A 26461-nucleotide genomic window follows, 5' to 3' on the forward strand; every position below is an offset into this window, starting at 1 on the left:
CCAAGGGCAAACATAGGAATGTGACTGCGCAAAGAGACCCTCTCTTTGGTGACTTTTCGACTGCTGGAAGACTCAGTGGCTACGGTGTCCCACGGGAAAACTTCAGGCTACGTGGCTCGCTGGCTGCAGGCCACTCCCAGGCAAATCTCCACTCTTTTTGTTGCTGTCCTTGGAGCTGACTGTGCCACCACCCTGAACGCTGGTGGCCTCCCAAGGGCACACCTTGGCCGCCTTTCTACTGGCCTTATCATCGCCTCCGCTTCCGGTTGCACCCTCGGCCTCCTCGTGGCCTCTCACAGCGGCGCTCCCCGTGGCCACTGCCGTGCACGCTCCCTCATCTTGCCACTTGGCAGACCCCATTCTGCCCCCCGCTCCCAGCTCTGCTCCACCTTCGGCTGTCGAGCCCTCATCCATTGGTGGCAGAAGCGGGGCCACGGGTGGTGCCGAAAGTTTGACGATCTCCGCGTGTAGAGAAGAACTGCGAACGGGGATGGCAGGCGGCCGGGACAGCGGCTTTTTATGCGCCATAATGAGGCAGGGGAGGTTTGGTAAGGCCTGAAGGGGTTCCCCGGTGGCGACAACGTGCCCAGGCCCCCCCTCGTCGGTCGCAGGGGGTCCGATCTCAGTGCTGTCCGTCTGGAAGAAGCTGTGCTGCTTGACGAGCCGAGCTGGCCCACCCTGCCTGCAGAAACATGCACGTGCCTGAATAGTGTGATTGGCTCACAAGTGACGACATAAAATTTAACCCCTCTATTTAAGATCAAAACAGGAGAATTTCTCCACAAGTCTTGCTGTCGCCTAATGAGGCTGGTTGTAATTACCAGCGAAACGTCATACTCGAAATCTAAATGTTGTAGATTTACTCTCCAACACACCGGTGTGCTGAACTAGTAATGATTTGGCATGTTTAATTTACGTGCCAAACCATACTAATTGTCGGGTGGTGGTGGGTTTAATGACACATTTATATTTACACGATCTAACCAAAAACAACTCTATTATAGATTTAGTTCACGTATCTGTTAAAGTTCTTAAAGCACTCCGTGATAAGTCATCATGAAGAGTGAATGCGCGTGAACCGTGCGTTAGGCTTCAGTAGCACAAGGAGCCACCGCAGGACTGCTTGGCTGAAATGTGCTTCATTAGCTACCAACTTATCCAGCCGATCGTGTTTAATTAAAACACAAGGCGAGGCCCAATTTGCTCCTTTACACATTTTGGGACATTGACCGAATACGGCCCATGACGAGGCAATTGCCCGGGTGGAATGGGGCTTAAAAGAAGGTGGCAGTGCGACACCATGGACCAATTAGTAGTGGGTGCATTTACGCACAAAGCCAGGCCGACAATCTAGCTTTCGTGGTGGGATGGCCTCGTCAGCTGTTACCGTAATGAACAAATAACTGGCGAGAGAGTTGTAAAAACATAGTCTGCTCTGTATAGGCCTTCAAAGTCGGAGCAATGTCTAATAGATGGAAATCCCGTTGTCCATGTGTAATAAAAGACTCGGACGCTTCTCTCTGTCCTGTGTCCTTTATTTGGGTTCGATCTCTTTTCCCTCACGGCACTCCTCCTGAGACTCTCTGCTTGGCAGCTCCACAGCTGCCTTCGCTCCCGTAGCCTTCCGTGCTCCTGCAGCTCCGCTGCAGGCTCTTGGTGCAGCCCTCCGGCTGCTCTCACAGCAGCTCCACCGCTGCTCCCCGTTCCTCCGTGCTCGGTCACCGCTGGCTGGCGGTGCCGAGTCTTACCGTGTGTGGCGATCTCGCCACTCCCCAATCTCAGCCCTGCGTGGCCTCTGTGGCGATCTCGCCATCTCCAACCTCAGCCCTGCGTGGCCTCTGTGGCGATCTCGCCACTCTCTGTCTCTATCCCCCAACTCTCTCTTCCACCCCGCTGGCTGGCGCCGTCATGAGCCCCTCAGCCACCAGGCTGAGGCACGGCGACCACCCAACGTGTTCACCACCCTTCACTCCCCCGACTGACCCAGATGGCTTCCTGTCTCCCCGCTATAACTTCTCCCCCACGTGACCCTGACTCCTCCCTCTCGGATTGTCATATCCGCCCCGCCCATTTACGCCCGCATTACACATGGATCAATGGGTCCCACCATAGGACAAAACGTGTGATAATACAATCTGCGGTTATAACCTTCGGTTTAAAGAAGGCATGGTGGAAAAGGACCACTTTATGGGTTGAAAAGCTGGAAGGGTTCATGACACCATAAAGCATACAGCGCATAAATATGCACTGCAGATGTGAGAGCTACAAGCAGAATAAGTTTCAATGTAAGGAAGGCAATAGCGATGGTATTGAACAGCTCAAAGAGGGAATCACGCAAGGCATGCAGCACCAATAAGATATCCCAGGGACAGCACCACCGATATGCCAGTAGATGTTGATAAAAAAGAGGTCTCAACTGAACCTCCGAATCGATGACTGAGCAGTCAGAATTGCGGTGTCAAAACCACAATGGAAGACGGTGATGGTGGCGAGACAGACTCTTGTGAAGAATGCAGTATGTCCCACCTGGAAATCCACAGCGGGTAGTTTAGCACAGCAGCCGGCGGTGCCTGTCATGGTGGAATCTGGCAACGCTGGCAAAACCTCACAAAAGCCCTCCATAGACATGCTACGTGGAGGAACGACTAGCTATGAAGAGCACAGCTTACGCTGGGAGCGTGAGACTAACTCTCCAGACTGTGGGCTTGATAAGACCCAGCTCGGATGGCAGCAAGACAACTCTGTCCAGCAAGTCACTGCGCTGTGGAAACGGCAGCGGAACTTGGAGCACAGACAGAGACGGTGACACAAGACTTCCTGCGGAATGCGCTGCAGAACAAGCCTCACTGCTCACAGCTCTCTCCAAGCGCTGGAGTTTTCTGCCTCAGACGTTGACCAAATGCCTGTACCGTATGGCTGCCACATATCCGTGAGCGGCGGCGTCGGAATAAACAAAGAACTCCGGCTCTACTTAGCCCAGGGGACACCCCCATCATAGAATGTACCGTCGCTTCCCACCACAGTAGCTGGAGCTTTGTGTCGAGAGTGAGAGAGGTTTGATGACCCAGCCGTAGTCAACCAACACTGCTCACGTGCGACGAGTGGCCACAGAGCAGCCATCGGACGTCTCTGCCACCAGCAGCAGATCGACCAGGTAGGCAAAAGAGCAACCGTGTTCACGAACATCTTGGTGAAGACCTGAGGCAAGGACATGAGTCAAAATTAAATAACATTTTGAACCGGAAGTAATCATCCTCAAAAGCGAAGTCTAGGAAACACCAATGTCAATTGTAGACTGGAACATGTCGGCAGGCATATTTTAGGTCAATCGAAGACGACCAATCTCATGGTTGGATCGCCGTCACCATCGACTGAACAAATTCCATCTTAAAATGTTATGTGACGATCTACTTGTTCAACGCCTTCATATTGAGAATGGGCCGGAAACCCACCATCTTTCTCGGGTACCACGAAGAGACGGCCGTAGAATCTGCATTGTCGCTGAAGTAGGCGGTGCCATGATGATGGAATGGATGTCAAGGAGGCGTCGAAGCTCGTCGACAAAAAGAGTTGACTGTAGAAACAGTGACAAACTCGACAGCGTTGTTTGCCGGTGGAAGCCGATGAAAACGTATGGCGCAGCCGTGGCGAAGAACTTGAAGGTAACTATGCATCGGCCCTCGATTAGGTACCACATTTACCAAAAGGAGGTCAGCCAGGTGCCCACAGGGCGACCCAGCGTGGGCGGCTCAGGCTCGGCATCACTTCGACTACCCTGCAGAATTGGGTGGAAATGAAGCTGTGAGGGGAGGAGCCGTTGCGCCTGTCCCAGCAGACTGGGGTCGTTGTCCATCACCCTTGTTGTTCTGTACCTTGGATCACCCCTGATGGGAAGGACCCACTTGCAGATGACATTTTCCACAACCACTTCAGGCAGCTGTTTGATGGACTTGCACGAGGCGCAGCCGGCGCCATGCCACTAGGTGTGAATTTTCCAGGTCTTGATCAATGAACTTGATCACGTAGCGTGCTTCTGAACCGAAGAGTTCCATTCTTCCATGGGTTGAATGGCAATTGTCGCACGTGTGGCTAAGGGGACCCATCGCTTGTTGCCATTGCCACAAGGAGTCGACGACCCCACAGCGCTCACCGTAATTCCTCGCACAGACTGCCGCTGAATGCAGACTAAACTGGGCATGGTCGAAGCAGCTGAACAGTTGGAGTCCCCTCCCTGGCAAGACCTGCAGTGCATGGAGCTACGACCGATGGAGGGGTGTTGCTGAGGTAAAGACCAAGGCAGTCAACGCCCCAAAGTCCATCCCATGGAAATGCCTTTAAATGTGTAGTGCCATAGGACGTCACTACTGTGTCGGCCGGTACGAGGGCTGGGGGCCCCAATGGGGTGGCTGGGGGGTCATGTGGTGGAGAACCGAGACCTTCCCAGAGGTGGGGAAAGGGAGGCGTGGCCTGGGAAGAGCCAGCCATGCCGGAGCGGTTATAAGTGGGGTGTGAACGCAGAGCGGGGCTGTTCAACCCCGAAGTAAAGACGACATCATCGGTCCTCAAGTCCCGGATCGTCTTCCGTGACCAGACAGCCCGTTGCCTGCCTGGGTCACGCTGTGTAGTCTTCCAGGGTGTTAGTGAGTTGAGGAAGGTGTTATAGTACTTACTGTTCTAATAAACAGTGTTGCCTCCAAGCTGTGTGTGTGCACCTAATTCAAACCTACTACAAATGCACTCCACAAGACAGCACAGTATTCAGGGAAAGCACCCAGCTGTGGCACTGACTGCAGTGCAGCGATCCTTTGACAAAATAATTAATTACAAATATTATGGCGGCAAAGCCCACCAACAGTGACAAAATCGCAAATTATTGCCAAACAAGCGGATTCTCACTGAATTTAAAGATGTGTACTGAAGATCCTGGCAAACCGCAGGTGAAATTATTTTTATCGGAAGAATGTGATGATGACGTGGATGATTGACGCCCATCTCATCATTAAAATTCATTATTTATTGTATGGGGGAGGACTGTGACATTCCATCGAGAATAGAGATAATTTTGTTTTTAACCATCACTCAAAAAAAATGTATTCCAACCTATCCAAGCCCAAATCCTAACCTTGACAACATTAGTAATAATCATACGAACCATCTAAGCCCGAACCATGATCTTGATCAGTCACGATCAATCAATAGTAACAAAGCATGTGGCCACGCATCGTCATTACAGAACCTGACCCACGACTCACCTGTGAACTCCAGGTCTGCGTGGCCCCGCGACCTCCAGGAGCCTGTTTCCCTGATCCCCTTGTGGCCCCTGGGGCCCAGTATCCTCGTGCTTGGACAAATCCTGTAGTGGAGAGGCCACTTCCTGCCCCTCGCCACCGAGCGCCAGAGGCTGCTGATCTTTGACAATGAGGCTGCCCACAATGGCTCCCTCTTTCAATGCTGGATCGTCCTCTTTGACATCCCCTGCAGCAGCTGAATTACCCTCCATCGCCTCCTCTGTGGACACCAGGTTGTTATCAATCGTCTCTCCTTTCATCTCCAGACTGCCCTCCGTGGCCTCCTCTTTCACCCCCAAGCTGCCCTTTCCACCACCCTCCCTTGGCTGTCCTGCCACTCGCAAGCCGCCGCCCAGCACCTCGCCGCCGTGGGTGGTCGTGGCTTGCGCTAGCGGTGGCCTGCTCTGATGCTGCCCTCTCCGTGAGGAGAGCTCCTCGTGGAGGCGGCACAGCTCCTGCTTGGCGCGCTCCATGTCGTGCCGCGCCCGACTGCGGCCCATGGCCGCCATCCCGGCTTGTGAGCCCGGGCTCTTCTTACGAGTGTGCCCCTCCTCCCGACCCCGTGCCCTCTCGGTCTTTCCCTTGGCGTCCGCCCTCGCCTCAGACTTTCCGGCCGCCTTCCCGTCCGTCCACTCCACTGGGTTCCTTGATCGCCTCTCTGCCCTCTTCTGCTTCGCCTCGCCCTCTGGGGGGTCCCGCAGGGGCCTGCCGGACCCAGTGGGCTGCTCCCGGCCTCGTGAGCGACCTTGCGGGGTGTTGCACGTTTCTGTTGCAGCGGCCCCAACACCGTCGGGAATGACCCCAGGAGACTCTTTGCTGGGTCCTGCTGGGATGACCTCAGCCTGGTATTTAGCCTCCTCTGGCATGGGGTCAGAAATCCCAGCCCGTTCATCTCCAAAAGCTGCCTGATCCTCCCTAACACCGGACTGATCCTGAGTAATATCCTGATTAATTCCAACCTGATTCTCCTGAACAGCAGCATGATCTTCACTCTTCCCCACCTGCTCTTTTTGAACGCGAGTCTCATCCTCCTCGTCTTTTGCCAGCTCCTCTATAGTGCCTGGCCTTACCTCTTCAGCACGCGCCACATTCTTGGCAACATTTGCCTTCTCTTTAATATCACTCACAGCGTCTTTAACATCATCCAGGCTCCTGCTTATCTTTTCACTGCTCGAGTCCACTCCGATTCCCTTGACCTTTACCTCATCGGGGCTCTTCTTCTGCTTCGTATTTTCCTCAGTGTCTTCCTCCCTTGCAGGGCCAGTCTCCTCATCCACAATTGTCCTCACCTCATCCCCCATCTCTTTGTCACAGCTCACCATGACTCGAAAGTCGTTTGCCTCCTCCTCTCCACCCCTTCCCACTTCATCTTTACCTCTCGCCTCAGCTGCTCCAGACTGCAGTCTCCCCACTCCACCATCCATCTCCTCTTTCAGCTCCACATCTTTCATTTCAACATCATTCACCTCCCCCTTCAGTTCCAACTTCTGCAGCTCCACCTCTTCCACATTTTTCTTTAGCTTCAGATCTCTCTCCCTGTCCTTCAGCTCCACCACTTTCAACTCCATCTCCCTGCTCAATTCCATCTCCTTCATCTCAATTGTCCTCCTGATCTTCTCCTCCATCTCATTTCGCGGCTGCAGCTCAATCTCTTTCTTCAACTGCATCTCCCTCTCGGTCACCCTCTCTTCCAGCTCCACTTTCCTAGTCAGCTCCCCTTGCATCTTCTTTCTCTTCAGCTCCACCTCGATCTCCAACTTTTCGTTCACCTCTATCTCCCACTCCCTCATCATCGCCACCTCGTCCTTCAATTCCCTCTCCTGCAACTCTATCCCCATCGACCGGTCTGCCCCACCGGGTTTCCATTTCCCTACAGATCTCCCAGCGCCCGGCACCACCTCCGTCTCCGTCCCCCCTCCCGGGGGCCCCGGGCGCCCTACCACCGCCGCCTCTTGCGCCTGTACCATCGTCCCCGTGGCCACCCTGGCCAGTGCCCCTGCCTGGCGGGGGCCCACCAGGCTCAGCGACTTGAGGAGAGGCAGTGGGGGGGTGCGTGACGTCAAGGGGGGCCTGGCGGGGGCCATGGGTCCCGCGGAGCCACGGAGCGCGTGCGCGCTGGCTGAGCGGCACAGCACGGGGGGGGAGTCCGGTGGCTCGGCCTCCCCACTGCTGCTGCTGCCCGGTTGTTGCTGCTGCTGCTGTTTTTGAGGCAATGCCTCGGGGCCGGGGGGCAGCGCCTTGGGGCCCAGGGGCAGCGCCTCGAGGCCTGGGGGCAGCGCCTCGGGGCCCGGGAGCCCCCCCTCGAGGCCCCGCTCCCCGCCCAGTGAGCTCACGCTGTTCTCGGAGTTCTCCAGCAGCTGGTCGTAGGCGCTCGTGGAGCGCGCCAGGGACAGCACCTCAGAATTAAAATCAGAAAATGTATTTATACTGGAGGAGGAATATGATGAGCTATGAAGCGGGTCAGAACGTTACAACAACAAAAAACACAATTGGCATGCAAAATATAGGAAATGGAAACAAATCACTTAAAAAAATTATAAAACTTTTATTATTTTAATCCTACCAGGTAAAGTATTCTGAGCTATTTGCTTCTTTTTCAGAAGCAACCTGGCCACAAATGATAGCTCAATGAAGTGGCATATCATGTGGACATGATTAGCACCAAATAATCTAAATAATCTATGCTGTGAAAGAAGTTTAACATATGTACATATGCACGTTTCTAAATGTGAAGGACACGGAGAAAAAAATCCACGCGACCACGGGGAGAACATGCAAACTCCAAACATACAAGCACCAGGGTCGAGATCAAACCCCCCCAGACCTCCTGCATACCAGGCGAGGAAGTGAACATCAGACCATCTTTTCGCCCGTTAAGTAAATAAATAAAGCATACGAGTACCTTCTGGCGGAACGTGGCCTCCCGCACGCGGCTCCACGCGGCTCCCACCTCGGGCCCCCCCCCGGCCTGCCGCCCCCCACCCGGCCCCCCGGGCCCCTCTCGGGGGCCCTCGGGGCCGCAGTCGGCAAAGCGGCGCATGAAGGAGCGTGCAAGCCCCCGGCGCGAGGGGGGGCGCCGCCTCGGGAGGTGCGGGTTGCCCAGGCTCATCCGCTCGCAGCGGTAGAGCTCCAGCTGCGTGTAGAGGCGCTTGAGCTCACTCTGCGGGGAGGAGAGCAGGGGGAGCGGGGAGAGTGGGGGAGAAGAGAGAGAGAGAAGAGAGGGGAGAGATGGAGGAGGGGAGAGAGAAGTGAAAGTGGATGAAGGCATAGGGTGAGATGTATATAACTTTAAACTCTGTGGCAATGGCCAGAGATGATATCAGTAAAAGCTCACTGCTGAGATTCATTCCTTCTTCGACAACACGAACAACCCACAGCCTCAACACCGACTCATGGCCTCAGCCTCCTCGGCCACCCCTCGCACCCCCGCCCCGCCCGCTTTCCTGAGGGCGCCGCTCACCGTGAGCTCCTCGGCGTCCAGGTGGTCCCACCAGCCGAGCGAGGCAACGCTGCCGTTGAGGCAGGACGAGGTGGAGCGCCCCAGGCCGTCCAGCTGGTCCTCGTACACCTCCCCGTCGCCCGCTTCGTTGCACCGCGGTCCCTCGACCCTGCACAGCTTTTACGAGGGCCGCGAGACGCACTGCAGATCAACTCTCAACCACCATCGCTGCTGCACCGCTGCCGCGCACACGAGTTGCAATGCTGAAATATTATTCCGCTTGTTTAGCCAGTACTTGCCCCGAAAGTCTGTTAATGCCATACGGGGCATTGTTGTCTGAGTGTGTGTGAGCACCTTGGGCAACAGCAGCAGGGCCAGCGTGACGGTGACTGTGAGCTGCGAGTGGACGAAGAACATGATGAACGTCCAGTCGGGGTGCAGCGAGGCCGACAGCCAGAACCTGGTCACACACACAACGCACCAACACAGAGACCTTAACAGACGTTTGAGGTGAGCGCTGTTTGCGAGTAGCACCTATTAAAGGCTGGCACAGCACACAAGTGGCTGGGTGGTCATCACCATGCCCTGCCACCTTGTCTCCCTAGTGGCGATGTTTGCACACCACACCCAGTACTCATTTGAGGCGAAGCACATACTCTCGTGAGGACGATATTGAATCCACGGCACAGCGGGCAAGGGCCCGAGGCCGGAGCACCATCCCCGGTGTGCTACATCTCAATCCCTCTGGCACCTCTCCCGCCTCTTGCTCGACGTTTCTCATTTGCGAGTGAAACCTGTCTCGGCGTCTCTATCCACGTTTCCTCTCCTACTATCCCACGCCGGGTTGAACGTTTCCCTGTCGGGGGTTTTCCGAAAATCTCCGCTCATTAAATATCTCTCAACTGCTGCGGTGATATTCTTTAGTTATGACTTGGCCTGAAATTATTTCATTAGATTTTTCATTGTTTTGTTGCTGCTGGAGGCAGAACGAGGCGAGAGACAGCGACCCTCCACCGATTTATGGATCCGCTTCGTTGATCGCCACGGGGACAGTGCGAGCGGCCAAACTCAGCGACGATGCTCGTGCCGGTGGCGTCAAGAACAAATGGAGAATCACACGACAAGCTTTGCTCATGTGCAGCACTGCCACCGTCTCATCGCTCTGCGGACACGAGGTGAGCAGGCGAGAGAGGCGAAAATACTGGCGGAGGAACAGCTGGAATGATCACCACCATCGGTTGTAACGAGGTGTGAGGCTGGGTGATATTGCTTTTGTCGTCGACGGTGATCTGTGTGTGTGTCGGCTTTCATAGATGCTAAGAGGACTTGACCCAAAAGTTTTTTTCCGGCTATACGGGGGAACTTTGTCTCCATGTTGAAAGACCTTCATGTTAATGACATAATTATCAAGGACCTTGGTGATGGTGGGCAGGCTGCGTGGCTCGGAGTCGCAGCCATTCCCTGTCTCCTTCGGGCTGGGAAAAGGATGTCCTCTGGCCCCTACATTACATAGCATATTTATTTTACCAGATAGTTCGAAAAGCTTTCCATGGCTGTACCAAAGGGATTTCCATCTGGTACAAATACAATGGGAGGCTGATAGATGCTCAGGTGTGGTCAAAGGTTGGCTCCTCACTGGTCAACCAAATTATGTATGCTGATAATCAGGTAATTGCTGCTCACTCTGAGAAGGAGTTGGAGGCTGGGAATTTACCGTCAGCCCCACCAAAACTAAGGACCGACCTGGTTATTTTATGTCATCAAAGGCCCCTTCCCTCAACTTCCCGTGAATGACGAGGAAATTTTGGAGAGAGTCGAGAAATGTTCGTACTTATTGCAGTGTGCTTAGGACCAGCTCCGGTTTGGCAGCCAAATCAGTGTAGCAGCATTATCTTTTCATCAGATACATAATGCTGTGTGGAAGCTACCTGGCCTGTTGCTCCATACAAAGCTTCAGGTTTTGTTGGCCACAGTTATGCCCTCCCTTCTCTATGTTTTGAAACGTGGAGCCCTCTAAACATTCAGGCTGGCATGCCTATAATATCCATCCTGGGTTTAACCAGACTGGATTATGTCAGGAGCTCCCAGATCCTTGAAAGTTGTGGACACAGTCCCGTCAATGAGCTCCTCTGGCAGGCGAAGCTGCGTTGGGTGGGTTATGTAGCCCACATAATCAGCCACCGCATGGCCGGATAGAGGAGGCAAACCGGGTGTGGCACATGCAAGAAAAAAGATGGACTGATGTCGTACAAGAAGGATTTGGAGCTGATTGAACTTGTCAATGACAGGTACCAGGATTGTCAAGACCGGCCTCTGTCCAGGAGGTTTGTGAAGGACGCTGCTGGGGAATTGTAGGTATTCACCCTCCAGCAACAATGGAGGAGCGACACTCACAACAATTACGACAGTGCCTGGCGTATAAAACGCATAAAGTTGGCACAGTGGGGAGCACATTTGGTGCATTCTACAGTCATTTTAGTCAGTCAACCTATGGCACCTGGGTCTGTTCCATGACCTCCTGCGAGCGAGGAGTCGATACTTTACGTTGCCTCAAAGTAATGCACCTGGCATGGCACAAGTGCTGTGGTGACGTCACCATCACTTAGTGGTGAACGGCGGTTGTTGATGCTGTCGTGTGTGAGGTCGACTCAGCCTCAAAGGAGCACCTGATGTGATGTGTAAACATCGTCACTAGGCAGACAAAGGAGGCCGGGCGTGTTGCTGGCCACCCACATCCTCATGTGCCGGGCTACTTGATAACAGCACTTGCCCAAAGTGCAGTGAAGGCTATACCGGGGATCTTTGTCATTTGAGTGAGTGTGAGTAAGTATGAGTGAGTGGAATGTGTAGATGTAGTGCGGTGAGGTGTGGGGTTGCATGCGCACCGCGTCACGTGGAAGGCGAGCGACACGAGCGCCTCGTTGCACAGCGCCAGCGCCAGGAAGCTCGGCTCGTGGAACGCAGAGGGGACGCGGCGCGCTGCGCGGCACAGGTGCAGGCTCCACACGGTCAGCAGCAGCTCGGCTAGTGTACACGTGCACACGCACGCACGCACGCGTGCACACACACACGCACACACACGCATATGCATACACATGCAAACACACACGAGCACACATACACATGCACACACACACAAATATAAATATTCCCCGTGTAGCCTTGAACAGGCTGTTGCGGGAAGTATTCTTCGCGAGTAACACCTATGAAGGCCGGCATAGCACCTATGAAGGCTGGCATGGCATAGCACCTATGAGGGAATGGTCTTGGCTAATACCACGGTTTCCGATATTCGTCACCAACGTTGGCTCCGAGTGAGAATTGAACTCGAGCCGCGGGTTCCGAGCACAAGTGCGCATTTAAAGATCACTGGTGCACGTGTCCAGTGAATGTAGAACGCCCAAAGTGGGGCCAACATTCACTGGGTGCATCTGCCATCCTTGAGCACCACACAGCTATCCACACATTAACTGGGACACCAGTGATCTTTGTGACATCACTGCTGTTATTGATTAACTTGTGCCCATCTGAACAAGCACAAAGAGACTGGATGAAAGTGGAGAGTAACTCGCTGTCACTAGAGGCGACCGCTGCGAAGCAGACGCGGAAGAGGCTGGAGCGTCTTTGGAAGGAAACTGGTTGCGAGACTGTCTTACTTACTTACAGAGCCGCCTGCAGATCTGACCACCGACTCATTATTAAGGTTCGCAGATCGTTCTATGCTCTGTGCGTCAGTACTTGCGACATTCTTTGCCAATAGATCAAAACAGCAGTTTCTAACTTGAAGGCAACACATTCTCCCGGTCTGCCATCTGAACTTGATAAACCTGGAATCAATGCAAAACTCGAATCAGACGTCGGTGGCAGAGGTGTTGATAATCATCAAACGGCTGCCAAATAAGACATCGCTGCTCGTATACATCCACACGCCAAATCTCAAATCATGCTCGGAAGTGCTCGGGCTGTTGATTTTTCACCTGGCAAATCTTTCGTGAAGTGAGGGGGCTGTTTCCCAGACTGGTTCAAAATGGCGTAGGTAACACCGCTCCTGAAAAAGGTTGGCTTGAGCTACAGTGACCCCAAAAACTATAGGTCGATCTCAAACCTGAGTATGATTTCAAAGGTCATAGACCGCCTTTGTCTGAAGCAGTTATGTCCCTGTGTCACTGCGATGGGCAGATTCAACCCGTTGCAGTTGGCATATCAGAAGTTCCACAGCACTGAGACGGCTCTACTAAAAATCACTGATGACCTCTACAAGATCATGGATGACCGGTGGCCTGCAATGTTTGTTGGCCTCGATCTCTCAAGGTGCCTTCAACGTCATTGACCACGATATACTCATCAGGCGGAGAAGGTCAAGATTCGGTGTCTCGGACACAGCACTGGGGTGGATTGAGTCATGGTCGATCAGTTCGTCAAGCTGGGTAATGAACACTCATCGCCTATGCCATGCCCAGTTGACGAACCATAGGGGTCCATCCTTGGGCCCGTCCGATTTTCAATGTACGTCCATCCGATCGTTTATGTCATCTCACCGCCTGACATCAAGTTCAATCAATATGCTGTGAGTGGTACATGTGTGGTTTGCACAAAAGGAAATGCGGCTTAATCCAGGAAAATAAGAAGATCTGCTGGTTGGTACTCAGGCTCAGGTGAAAACATTTGTGGGAGAATCAGGTGTGGCAGTCGCAGACTCCAGGATACATTTTGCTACGCGGATCTAAAGAGCCTCGGCACCATACTCGACCAGAACATGTCGTTTGATCACCACGTGCAAAACCGAGCTAGGTCCTGAAATTTAAATATCAGGGCTCTACGACACATTCGACCATTATTGAGTTGTGACATAGCCAAAATGGTGGCATGTAGCATAGTATCGACAAGTTTCGATTATTGCAATTCACTACTCTACAGGAAGTCTGGCAAAAAAAACATTACCAAGTTTCAGCGTGTACAATATTTTTTGACACGTGTTGTTACGGGTACTGCAAGATACAGCCATGTACAACCAGTGCTCGCTGAGCTGTTTCTGGTTGCCGAACGAATACGTTATAATGTCACACTCATTACACACAAAGTGCTTGCCATAAAAGATCCACAATACCTTGCTGATCTCGTCAAGGGGCATAAACCATCATGCAAACTCTGGCCATCCTCACAGTGGCATTTAGCTAACCATCGAGCAAAGACGGTCACTGCATTGCGCACTTTCAGAAGCCCTTCTGTGGCCATTTGGAATGCTCTTCCTTCCAACATTTGGAAGCCAATGGAGCTATTCACTATTAAGTCTAAATTGAACATTCATTTCTTTAGAACTGCTTTTTCTGTTTAGTTTGATTTCCTTCCTCCACACCTCCGATTAGCACGGTTGGCTACATACGGTGCGAAATAAGTTAAATGTACATATTTGCGTACATACACAAAATGAGCTGCCCAGAGGAGTGAACGTAACCTCCTGTGAGCGACCACACGTAAGGAACCTGCAAAGCAAACCACGTGGTGATGCTGCTGCTGCGTTGGCAGTGATGCACAAGCACAGCCAACAACAACAACTCAACACAAAATAGGCGACGTTTCAGACAATGGCCCTACTTCATAGCACACGAGGCACCAGAGAGACAGCACGAGCCCCGTCGGGTGCCTTACACGCCGACTGGCACCTCCGATGTGCGCGCGTCCACCCGTTCCTCACCGAGGCCCAGCATGAGGTCCCAGCCATCCAGGAGGCACGTGAGGAAGGGGCCCCCGTTGGCCGTGTGTCCACGGCCGACAAGAGGCAGCTCGCGCGCCAGGTTCTCCCACGCGGCCAGCGTCCACGCGGCCAGGAACCACGCGGGCGGCAGCAGCAGCGCGGCGAGACGGCGCGCCACGCTGGCCCACGGGCACCCGGGTCGCGGGCGCTCTGACACGCGCTCCACAAACACCTCCAGCAGCCTGGCTCGTGGGGCGGGGCAAATGGGGCAAATGGGGGGGGGGGGGGCGGCAGGGCCCGTGGGGGATACGCGGAGGAACAAACGTGGGGTGAGGGGGGGCACAGGGGATACATAGGGGTGCACACGGAAGGACACAGAGGACAAATAAGGGACGCACGGGGGGTACACAGGGGGCACACGGCGGACACATAGGGACACACGGGGGGCACACGCGGGACACATGGGGGGGGGGACTCGGGCAGACACGGTGGGCACACGGAGGTCTGAGTGCAGAGATGCGTGTGTCGGGCATGCAGAGCGTGTGATGCCCTAATCCAGCAGTGGGCTGACAGAGGGTGTACACGTGCATTGCGTCCGTACACGCGGCCGCGTGACTTGGTGCAACTCTCCCCGAGGAGCTTTACAGGCATGACCGCTGGGTCCTCAATGGCATGAGGGGAGGGAGGAAGAGTGGGCCAGGGGGAGTGGGTGGGGTGCCGGACCTGCACATCTTGAGCGCGATGGTGCCGTAGACAATGCAGAAGCCCAGCACTCGCACCCAGCGCAGCAGGATGCAGCGAAACGCGCTCGGCTCGAAGAACACAATGAACACCTGCGTGGGACCACACAGACAAAGGGCCCCCATGTAGCATTTAACAGACTGTTGGGTCAAATGCTGTTAGCGAGCGCCTATGAAGGCCGGCACGGCACAGGATGGGGTGATGTGGCCAACACCACATCTGAGTTGACTAAGGGGAAGGCCCAAAACAGGTTCGGATAATCGTCACTGGTGCAGGTCGTGAGCGAGATTGGAACTTGGGTCGCTGGGTTCATAGTGCAACGCGCTAACTGTTGCACTACTGCTCTCCACACACACACGCACACAAACGTGGCATGACCACCATGACCACGATCCACCGCTAATGGTGCTGATGTCACGGTTCGTGAAGTGCCGTGGTCGGCTTGGGCCCTGCTGCCAGGGGTGGAACGAGGCCCCCTGTCCAATTCCGCCCTCCCTCTTCGTAGCTCGGCTCCTGGGCCCCTGTGGTCTTGGCGCAGTTGCACCGCCTGCACACCACTAGGCAGCTACGCCACTTTTGATACTCCTACTGATACTCCTGCTGTTATGGAGTGACTCATGCTGCCAGCTATGGCAGCAAAGTTTGGTCGTAGATGTTATGTCAATCGTTTATTGTTAAATTTGAACCACAATTCCTATGATCACTGCTACATTTTTTATAGCTTTATTTTGGTGATTTCGAAAACGTTTTGGTGTAGCCATGTTTGTTTGTTGTAGTACAGAGTTAGACTGATAACTTTAATCTAAGTTGTCTTATGGTTGTTATTGTTTCACTTGGATCCCACTGGGATGTTTGCACAACATTGATATACGGTGCTTTTTCTGGAAGATTTTGCTGTTTTTTCCAGGATTTTTCTTTTGCGCGTAGTCACATTAAGATGTTTCTTGTTCATGTTTTTGTTTGTTGCGGTTGCACCCGATTCAAGTGCCGCATGGCTCACAGGGCTATACCAAATAAATGAAACTGAAATGTTATCTGGATGCCACCGTGGACAGAGAAACACTCAGAGGGACCGACCCAGGCACTGTGGGTCGAGAGGTTTATAAATATATATCCAGTAGTCCCTCGGTTACCATTTTTTATCTATTCCACAAAAACAATGGTAAACCGAAATAACTTAATGGAATTCACTCATAAGTTGAAACAATAAACAAAACCACTGAATCTGCAAGAGAGCTGTTGTTTTCACTGCCACAACAGAAAACGTAATGTCAACAAAGCCAAGTCGAGGTCTAAACGCCCATAAATGGGTGTCGCTGATTGGCCGAGGGTGTGGCTCAGCCCTACTTATGAGCGCTCTGATTGGTCGAAATTGGAAACCGTATGCATAACATAAACGTACCGTTCGTCAACATTTTTAAGTTAGTCAAAACCATGGGGTCCTATGGGAGGCGAAACGTTAACCGGAAAACCGTTCACCAATGTCACTGTTAACCAAGGGACTACTTTATAGACTAAAGAATTTTGCCTGCAAAATCCTGTGAGATGGAACATCTCATTCGCGAGGGAGTCCAGGGAGAAGTTCTACTAGCGACTGGGAGGTCATGGGTCGTACAGGGCTGGGAAAACCCCCACTGCTCACCAAATGACCATGACATGCACTTTAAAATGTTCACCTGACCCTGGCTGGGGATGCCAATTAGACGCTCGTTAAGGCATTTAGCCAGGACCCCGCAAGAATAGCGTCAGTGACGTGAAAGTGAAATGCCAACGGTGGAATTCACGCGCCCTGGATCACGGGTCTCCCGTGTAAAATATCCAGGCAAATGGCTCAATGGGATCGTCTGCGTGTAATAAAGGACTCTCTCTCAGATGTCGATCTCCGTTGTCCTTTATTGGGTTCGTAGAATCTCGATACCACGGCGTCTCGCTCAGGCCCGCGTCCCGCTCGACGACCTCTCCACAGCCTCGGCTGCTTCGATATGCAGTCTCCCTGCTACTCCGTTAGGCAATCCTTGCAGCCACACCGCTGCTCCGCTATCTAGCGTCACTGCTGCCCCGTACAGAGCTAGCCTCTCACAGCCCCGTTAGCTCTCTCCGTCTGACACCGATGGCTGACGGTGTCGACGTCTCCCACCACGTGGCGACCGCGCCACTCTCTCCGTCTTGCCCAACGTGGCCTCCTCATGTTTCACTCCGTCTCAACTCCCCCTTCCCCTTCCGGTTCTCTCCCTAAATCCTCTCACCCACGTGACCCTAACTCCACCCACTCCCCACGTGACCCAGACTCCGCCCCCCCTCAATCCTTGCTCGCATTACATGCGTAACAAATCAAATAAATCTTGATTTAAAGTTTTCGTGACTGCTGGAATCCATACTCTTTGGTTCTTTCGGTAAATTCACGTAGGTAGAAATAAAATAAAACAAATCACGACGTTTCGATCAAATAAACTCCTGAAACCGATTGCGTGCGCCTGCGACCGCATAACGCGGAGCGTGCATGGTCTCTGTCTCATCTCGGCAGCTAAGCAGGGGGTGAGCCTGGATAGCTGCTCAGATGGGCGACCACCACCGTGCATAACAGGTGCGATAGGCTGCTTCTGCTGCAGGGCTACGTGGTGGACAGCAGAATGCAGCACAACTATACCTATTGCTGTACCATTCTTCTATGATTCAGGCCTTCACCAAACTTCCACCGTGCCTTCATGGCCACCGTCCAGCCCCTGCAGTTGCATGTCAAGACACGTGATCTCTGCGTGCTTCACCAACCCCACCTCAAGTCACTGGGCTATAGTGTCTTGAGGTTCATAATGGCCGTGCTGCATACACAGTGGCACGCGCCAGCAGTGCAGCACTGACTGTGGAGGTAGCGAGGGTTGGTGGATCACACACAGATTGGTGAAACTCCCTCCCGTCCCGTGGGTGTCAAGGCCCCGATCTCCTTCCTGGCTTGCGGCCAGGGTACGATGATGGCAGCACAGCAGGTGGGTTCACTTCCATCTGGGGTTTGAGTGTTTTTTCTGCAATATATTGCTGTCTTTTCTTGGATTTTCTGTTTGCAGTCAGTCACATTTCACTTTAAGATGTTTTTTTGTTCATGTTTTTGTTTTTTGTTTGTTGCGGTTGCACCCGATTCAAGAGCCGAATGGCTCACAGGGCTATACCTAATAAATGAACTTGAACTTGAGTGAGGGAAGGGGGTGTTGGGAGAGCGTGATCCACTTACAGGGAAGTAGAGGAGGAAGGCCCCGAAGAGAATCACCTCGAGCAGCACGACGCCCGATGAGCGGATGCTCTGTGGGATCAGCACCATCATCTCAACACCATCATCATCGGCAACATTATCATCATCAGTAACATCACAATAAGCAACATCAGTAAGATCTTCAGCAATACTATCAGCAGCATCATCAGTAACATAATCAGGAACATCATCATCAGCAAAATTAGTAACATTGTCATCAGTATATTCAGCATCACCGTGATTACAAGCATCGCCGACCGCAGCATCATCAACACCATCATCAGAAACATCATTATGAGCAACACCATTACTGTGATTGCCATCATCACCAGGAACATCATCATCAAAAATATGATTGTGATCATCATCATCAGTCCTCATGTGATCCATATCAACATGACCACTATCACCGTGATCACTTCCGCCATTCTTTGCCAGATGTGTTTGTGTAATGACTCTGGACTCGAACTTTAGAGGTTTCTTTTATTTCATTTAACGTAGCTTAGGACCACGTCGTCATGAGATAATGCCGACGTGGAGATCGTATGACCGAGCAGACCGCGATGACGTGAAGACAGCGACGACCTGAAGACAGCGACGATGGCCCGAATCCCTCTCCACAGACCCCGAACATCCCTTCTTGCCTTGCTTTTATCCTCGTGGATTCTCCGGGGGAATTTCTCCAGCTGCCTCTTTTGGACACTCTGGGGAATTTCCCAACCAAGACCCTCCAGACTTGCTGGTACCTTGTCTTTGCACCCAGCCTCGCTGACACCCTGTCTTCACCTCGAGACTTACTGACGCAGTCTTTACCACACCCCCCCCCCCCCCCCGATTAAAAAAATTTGCCGTCTTGGCTAGTAACCATTTTAGTAGAACCGTGCGTTAGGGCAGAACTGCAGTAAGGAACGCGTGCGACGATCGCGAACTCAACAGGCTATTTTAAGGGGTGAGAAGTGTGACCCCACTCACCCAGTAACAACAACAATAACACATTTAACAACAAAACATCCGCACGTGGCTCAGGGGGGAATCTTGAATATCTCTGATTTGGTTTTGGGCCTACTAGCGCATCCTTACGTAGTTTCAGCGGGTTTTCGATGCCAGTCCCTTGTCTTTTGCATAATCTTGTGCCGTCCTGGGCGTTAAGGGTTCGTCCAACCGCCTTGGGGGGTGAGCCCATCCCCGGCGTCCCTTGACGAACTCGAGCGGGCTCCCGAGTATGGTCCCTTACATGTGACATATTCTTGGGACACCCCGGGCTTTCCAAGCGTTGAAACTGTGGGCAGCACAACAACTTTCCTTTGGTGTGCAGTTTCTGTAGCCGAGCGCCCCGGCACGTCGGACACACCAGACATTGGCCGTACAGGAGATGGGGATGAGCTGTCTGGGTGTGCATGTACATAAGGTTTGAGATGTGACGGGTGGATAAACCAGTGGCAACGCCCTGTCTGTATTCGTACACACTGTGGCCGTTTCACCTCTATGACCTCCACTGGACCTTGCCATGGGCGGCGCAACTTAGGGGACGTACCCGGCGGTACCTGTGGGCAATGTAACCATGCCCTGTCCCCGTCCATCCATGGAAGCACGTGTTCCCACCGCCCGGTGTTGTTTTTATTAGCGGGTTGCGCTCTGGCAATGTTTTCCCTGGCTGCCTTGCCGTCTCTGACACACGACTCAGCATAACGTGCATTGGCCCAAAAATTGATGTTTTTTTATTCTTCTTTCCTGAGGCTGTACCCAATTGAGTTTCTATGGCTGGTTCATTCTCCCAGCCATACATAAGGAAAAAAGGGGAGAATCCCGTAGAGGCGTGAACTCCCAGAACATGCGAGTCCCAATCTGGTTGTGCCTCATTTACCACTTAGCAGAGTATAGATATTAGGGTTCTGTGCAAGCGTTCCACCATCCCATCCGTTTGAGGGTGGTATGGTGATGTTTTCATCTTTTTAGTGCCTAGTGCCTCACACACTTCGCGCAGCAGTTTGGATGAAAAATTCGCCCCTGGTCAGTGCGAATATGCTCAGGGGCACCCTTGTCCAAAGCGTAGCCATGGAGGAATGCCTCTGCGATGGATGCGGCTGTTTGGTCAGGCAGCAGCCAAGCCATAGGCCAACGGGTAAAATATACTACTCTAACCAATAAAAACTTGTTTCCCTTTTGTGTACATGGAAATGGTCCCAGGATGTCTAGTGCCACCATTTCATTGATTCGGGACACAGTGATGGATTGTAACGGAGGCTGAGGTTTTTCAAGTTAACAGAGAGCTGTCTTCCATTTGGAGTTGCCCCCATTCCAGCAGCAAGTCGGCTCCAGGAGATCTGCAGTGTCCCACACCCAACGCACATGCACACCGTTCTTCCGGCGGCAACTGAGATAATGCATCCGCGTTGCAGTGCCTCAAGCCCTTTGAATAGACCACGCGGTAGGAATACTCTTGCAGTATCTCTATTTAGCGTGAGAGCTGACCCGAAGGCTGGTCCACTCGTAGGGAGTCAGTAAGAATAACGAACTCCCTGCCATATTGGTACGGCCTATACTGTTGGGTGAAGTGGACCATGGCCAACAGTTCTCGGCGGGTGTCACAATATCGCTGTTCCGCTGGTGTGAGGACCCGACTTCCGTAAGTAATAACCCTCTCAACCCCGCCTTTAACTTGAGAGAGAACAGCCCCTATGCCTAGGTCACTGGCATCCGTGTCCAAGATAAATGGCAGGGAGAAATCTGGATATCGAGGGGGGTGCATTAGCGAGGTGACTTCGCACCTCAACAAATGCAGCCTCCTCCTCCCCCCATTGAAACCTATGATTTTTGGCCATCAGGGCGTGTAAGGGTTTTGCAACTGTCGCGAACTGTGGAACAAACCGGCGGTAGTAGGAGGCAAATCCAACGAAACTGTGCACCTCCCCTACCATCTTAGGGGTTGGCCAGTCACGTACACATGCCGTTTTGGCTGGATCTGTCACTATGCCAGAAGCACTAACAATGTGGCCCAAATAATGTAATGAGGTTTGTAAAAGATGACATTTTGCAGGTTTCAATTTTAGATTAGCCAACCGTATTTTAGAGAATACCGCTCGCAACCGTTGCAAAAGTGCTCCTCGACCGTGCGACCAAATACAATCACATCCAAATAAATGAGGCACGAATCCCATTGCAGTCCTGCTAGGACTAACTCTATGAGCCTCTGAAATCTGGCTGGTGCCGAATGTAATCCCATGGGAAGACAATTTAAATGGTCCAGCCCTTGAGGTGTTCTAAATGCAGTTTTTGGTTTTGATGATTCATCCAAGGGCAGCTGCCAGAACCCCGAAAGTAAATCCAATGTGGAAAAAAACGGGCGCCCGATAATGCGTCAAGGGAGTCGTCCATCCATGGAAGCGGATACGCATCTGCCACTGAGACTTTGTTACATTTTCGGAAAATAACACAAAAATTTCAGGCTTCCGTCCTGCTTTTTAACCAATACAACCGGTGCTCCACAGGAGCTTGTTGACGGTTAGATTATATTCGCCGCCAACATTTCCTCTACTGCCAGCTGTATATTTTCCTTTTCGGCAGGACTCAGCCGATATGGGTTCTGTGAAATGGGAGCAGCATCGCCCATATTAATGTGATGCTGTAGCAGTGAGGTATGACCAATGTAAAATTTTCTCTTGCTAAAAATGTCAGAAAATTGTTGTATCAACAACCGCAAATCGTTGTGTTGTGACTCGGATAGATTTTGGTTTTCCCCGTAAAATTATTTTGCCCATCTTTTATTAACCTCGGCCCTTTCATCCACAGTGCCTAAGATGTCTCCCCCAGCGGACTCAACAGCCTTGCAACATGCAGCCGTCGTGTAGACCAGCACCGTATCTGCCTGGACTACCGTGGGTCTCACTCCTACATTTAGGAACTGTAAAAATGGCTCCTGGTTCACCCGGAAAATCATCTGCGCACCCACCAGCGTGAGGCCGCGGGTCGCTGTGTTTGAAGGAGTAAGGAGGACTCCCGCCTCAGGGTCAGCCACTTTAAGGCGGTATCGTAGAGGGACGAACATATGCGTGCCTAGTGGAATCTCTATTGATTATTTTACCAAGGTCACAATGTAACCCTTCGCAACCTGACTTTTAGCTGGGGAGTTCAGAAAAAGAATCGCTGTCCAGACGGAATTTCGATACATCCTAAATCTGTCAGAATTTTTAGGGGCACCCAAGAGACATGGTACTGCCAGTGCTTTGGAAATCAATACAGTTCCCATAATTTCCAATTCCCCAATCTTTACACGAGCTTCTACCTGGCCCATGATTCCCATGCTCCCTCCGTTAGCCCCAATACACCCATTTCTTACTGGCGTAATGCAAAGGCTCCCTGATGGCAACGTGTCAAAAATTTGTTGTGGTGCTAATGGCCGAGGCCCCCGTGTCTATTAACACACATACCTCCACCCCCTCGATGTAGCCAGCCACTGCCGGTGTGCCGGATGTGCCGGTTGATGCCGCCACAACCCGGAAAGCCAATTTCCTCCATTGAGTGCTCGAATGTGGCCAGCCGCCTAGAGTGGGAACTTGCTGTACCTCGTCAATGGCTAAGGGATGAGGGATGTAAATGACGTTCGAACTCTGCAACGTAGATGCGTGAGGTGGTTCGGGCCGGGTGTCTGGTGTGTCACGACTTGCCTGCTTGAGCTGTGTAGCAGACGTCGGCGGAAGGTTGGATGTAGGTGACGCCGCAGTTGGTCGGGCGTCGCTCCGGCATCCTCGGGCGATGTGTCCAGGCTGACCACATCTGAAGCAGGTGATGGCAGGTCTCTGCTGCAGGGGGGGTCGCCTCCGTCCTAGGCCTCCAATCTCGAGGCCACCGCGAGGTCTCCCCCTGCCACTGAACCCAGCCTTGTACTGCCGTAGTCCCTTCCCCCTCCAGCTCCAGATCCTGCTGCGCCATCGTGTGGTTGCTCCTTGCCGATCGGGCGGTCGAGGCACCGCTCAACTGGGGCTCACCTGCCCAGGCTACTACCCGAGGCCGCCAGTTCATGCTGTCATGAGCTTGCAGGCACCTGGCCACTCATAGGGAAGTCTGCGCTTCTTCATCAACGACAGGCAGCACGATCCCTGTCTCCTACGCCAACACCAGCAATTTCTCCATCGTTAGTAAGTCCAGTGTGGCCAGATCCATACACGGATAGGCCGCCTGCCCAAGCGCCATCAAAGTGCTGTGGTAAGCGAGGGGCGTTTCAGCCTCCCCCCGCATCTGTTGCAGGAACTTTTGCCGCGTGTTGGATGGTGGCTCAAAGAAGGCCGCCATCTCCCTGTAGGCCCGTTGAATTGTGGCCCTCGACTCAACTAGAATGGCTCGGAATGCCACAAGAGCGTCGTCATCGAGGGCCGTTGGCAGGACCCGCAAAGCCTCCTCTTCCGTCAACCCTACGGACTGGTAGGCCACCTCAAAATGGCGAGTCAAAGCAGCCCAGTCCCCGCCCGCAGCGACAAATTCCTTGACGGAGGGCAGCCATCACGGCCGATCTGACGCTCTCTCTTGCATCCACGGAGCCGGCTCGGTCACTCCCTGGGACGCTCATGCCATGGCGGCCGATTGCCGCGTCGCATCAGCTGCTGGAGTAATGGCGACCGTTTGCCGCGTTGCAGTCGCCTGCGGGAGTAATGGCGGCCAGTTGCTGTATCACGTTGGTCGCAAAAAAATGGCCGCTGGTTCCTGCATCGCGGCAGAAATGGCGACCGCTTCCTGTGTTGCATACACCGCGGTCGCGGTGGCATTTGTGGTTGGTGATCGCCGTTGCTCTGCCGCAGCAAGCGTCATGGCTTGCGATCGTGTGGGCTCTTCAGTCGCGTCTCGTCCCGTGCTCTCCACGGCTCCCCTGGTCGCCGCCGTCGTAGCCAGTTGCAGTGAGAGCTGCACGATTGCTGTGAGGAGCAGGTCGAGCCATCCTGCAACCTCCTACCACCCCTCCGTGGCTTGCGGCTGCAGTTGCTGGCGTCCAGCTCCGTCTTCTCCCGCCAATCCCGAGCATTCCAGGGTTTCATTGACTGGGATCCCTGTTCCCGGGGCTTCCTGGAAGGTGGCTTCTTCAACTTCCTCTCCTTCGTCTGAAGTTGCACCCGGTGGGTTTTTTCTTCTGCCGTATCTTAACATTTAATTATTGCCACTCATGACACCAGTTGTAATGACTCCGGACTCGAACTTTGGAGGTTTCTTTTATTTCACGTAACGTAGCTTAGGACCACGTCGTCATGAGATAATGCCGACGTGGAGATCGTATGACCGAGCAGACTGCGATGACTTGAAGACAATGATGACGTGAAGACAGCGACGACGTGAAGACAGTTATGATGTGAAGACAGCGACAATGGCCCGAGTCCCTCTCCACAGACCCCGAACATCCCTTCTTGCCTTGTTTTATCCTCGTGGATTCTCTGGGGGAATTTCCCCAGCTGTCTTTTTTGGACACTCTGGGGAATTTCCCAACCAAGACCCTCCAAACTTGCTGGCACCGTGTCTTTGCATCCAGCCTCGCTGACACGCTGTCTTCACCTCGAGACTTACTGACACAGTCTTTATATTTGTATGACATCATCAATAGGCCAGGGCTCGGGATAGTTTTTCTTGTTTTTGAAGTCTTTTACACTGCTCACAATCATTAAGGACCTTCATGATGATGGGCAGGCGCAGGTAAAGCTACGTGGCCGGCAGTCAGAGCCATTCTCTGACAGGGATATCTTCTGGCGTCCACATTATTTAACATATTTCTCAACCATGTAGTTCGAGAAGCCTTCCATGGCTGTACCAGCGGAATTTCCATCTGATACAGATACAATGGGAAGCTGATCGATGCCTAGGTGCAGTCAAGGGCTGGCTGCCTATTTGTCAACCATGTAATTTATGCTGATGATCTGATTATTCTTTCTCACTCTGAGGAGTTAGATGCGCTGCTGCTGAACGTGGATCATGCAAATAACAGGTGGGTCTTTACCAGCAGCCCCACCAAAACTAAGCACCTGCCTGGATATGTTGTACCATCAGATGCTTCCACCCCCTCAACTCCCCATGCGTGATGGGACAGTTGTGGAGAGAGTGGAGAAGCTTCCGTACCTGGGCAGTGTGCTTATGGCCAGCTCCGGTTTGGCAGCAGATCTCTCACTCCGAATCAGTTGAGCATCAGCTGCATCATGCTTTGTGTAAGCTACCTGGTTTGTTACTCCACACGAAGCTTCGGGTCTTCTCGATCACAGTCATGCCCTCTGCAATCTATGCTTGGGAAACGTGGATGCCTATATTGGAACATCTGCGCCGGTTTGAGACATTCAGGCAAGCCTCCCTATCATCCATCCTGGGTTTAACCAGGCTGGATTGTGTGAGCTCACAAATTCTTGAAAGATCTGGAGTCCCATCGGGGAGCTCCTCCAACAGGCAAGACTATGTTGCCCAGCCACCACAAGCCGAAGCAGCTTCTGTTTGGCTGGTTAGAGGGAGCTAAATGGGCACAGCACTGGCTATAGAGGAGATGGGCTGATTTGGTACAGGAGGATGTGGAGCTGTTTGGACTTTCCGAAGACTGGTAACAGCGGTATCAAGATAGGCCTGCATATAGTGAGAGTGTACGTGCCTTGCGCTCCCGCAGGCTGTAGGTGAGCGGCATGGCTGCAAGCGCGAGCCCCATGGCTCCAAGCTGCACGAGGAGCAGCGCGAGGCGCAGGGGCCGCGCGGCGCGTGGGGTCACACAGCGGCCTGAGCGCGGTGCGCAGCATGATGGCCCACAGCGCACACACGGGCCTCCTGCAGCAGACACACGGGAAAGGGACAGGAAACACGGGGTGGGGGTAGGAGACACAAGTGGGGGTAGGAGACACGGGGTAGAGGAAGGAGAGACGGGGTAACCGCAGGAGATGCAGGGAGTGGAGAGCAGGAGATATGGTGAGTGTGGTGCGTCGTGAAGTGTCTGCTGCACTGCAATCACCCATCAACGAGTCAGCCCGGTCTGTACACAGTACTTGTGACGTTCTTCATCAATAAAAATAGTGAACTCAAGACGGCAGTTTCTAACCTGAAGGCAA

The 26461-nt window shown here is 53.0% G+C and overlaps 1 protein-coding gene across 1 annotated transcript; it reads right to left on the bottom strand.

Annotated features, from left to right (window-relative positions):
• Positions 1-97: 97 nt before the first annotated feature.
• On the bottom strand, positions 98-26226 carry LOC133349813 (uncharacterized). The gene is made up of 10 exons (XM_061563595.1): positions 26014-26226; positions 18390-18458; positions 15146-15255; positions 14423-14664; positions 11613-11751; positions 9082-9187; positions 8749-8904; positions 8191-8448; positions 5253-7684; positions 98-682 (listed from the first exon to the last, which is right to left on the bottom strand). The coding sequence occupies exons 1-10, from the start codon at positions 26065-26067 to the stop codon at positions 103-105; spliced, it is 4146 nt and encodes a 1381-aa protein (XP_061419579.1). The 5' UTR covers positions 26068-26226; the 3' UTR covers positions 98-102.
• Positions 26227-26461: the final 235 nt, after the last annotated feature.

Source organism: Lethenteron reissneri, chromosome 31 (assembly GCF_015708825.2).
Source record: "Lethenteron reissneri isolate LAM-NWPU_2019-01 chromosome 31, ASM1570882v1, whole genome shotgun sequence".
Classification (NCBI taxonomy): Eukaryota; Metazoa; Chordata; class Hyperoartia; order Petromyzontiformes; family Petromyzontidae; genus Lethenteron; species Lethenteron reissneri.

Excerpts from the sequence above, each read along its gene's own strand:
- LOC133349813 (XM_061563595.1), bottom strand. The coding sequence starts at position 26,067 with ATGGGGCTCGCGCTTGCAGCCATGCCGCTCACCTACAGCCTGCGGGAG. Across the intron at positions 11,752-14,422 it reads GGACCTCATGCTGGGCCTCG|CCGAGCTGCTGCTGACCGTG; the intron begins GTGAGGAACGGG and ends CGTGTACACTAG. Across the intron at positions 8,905-9,081 it reads CCCTGCTGCTGTTGCCCAAG|CTGTGCAGGGTCGAGGGACC; the intron begins GTGCTCACACAC and ends CCCTCGTAAAAG.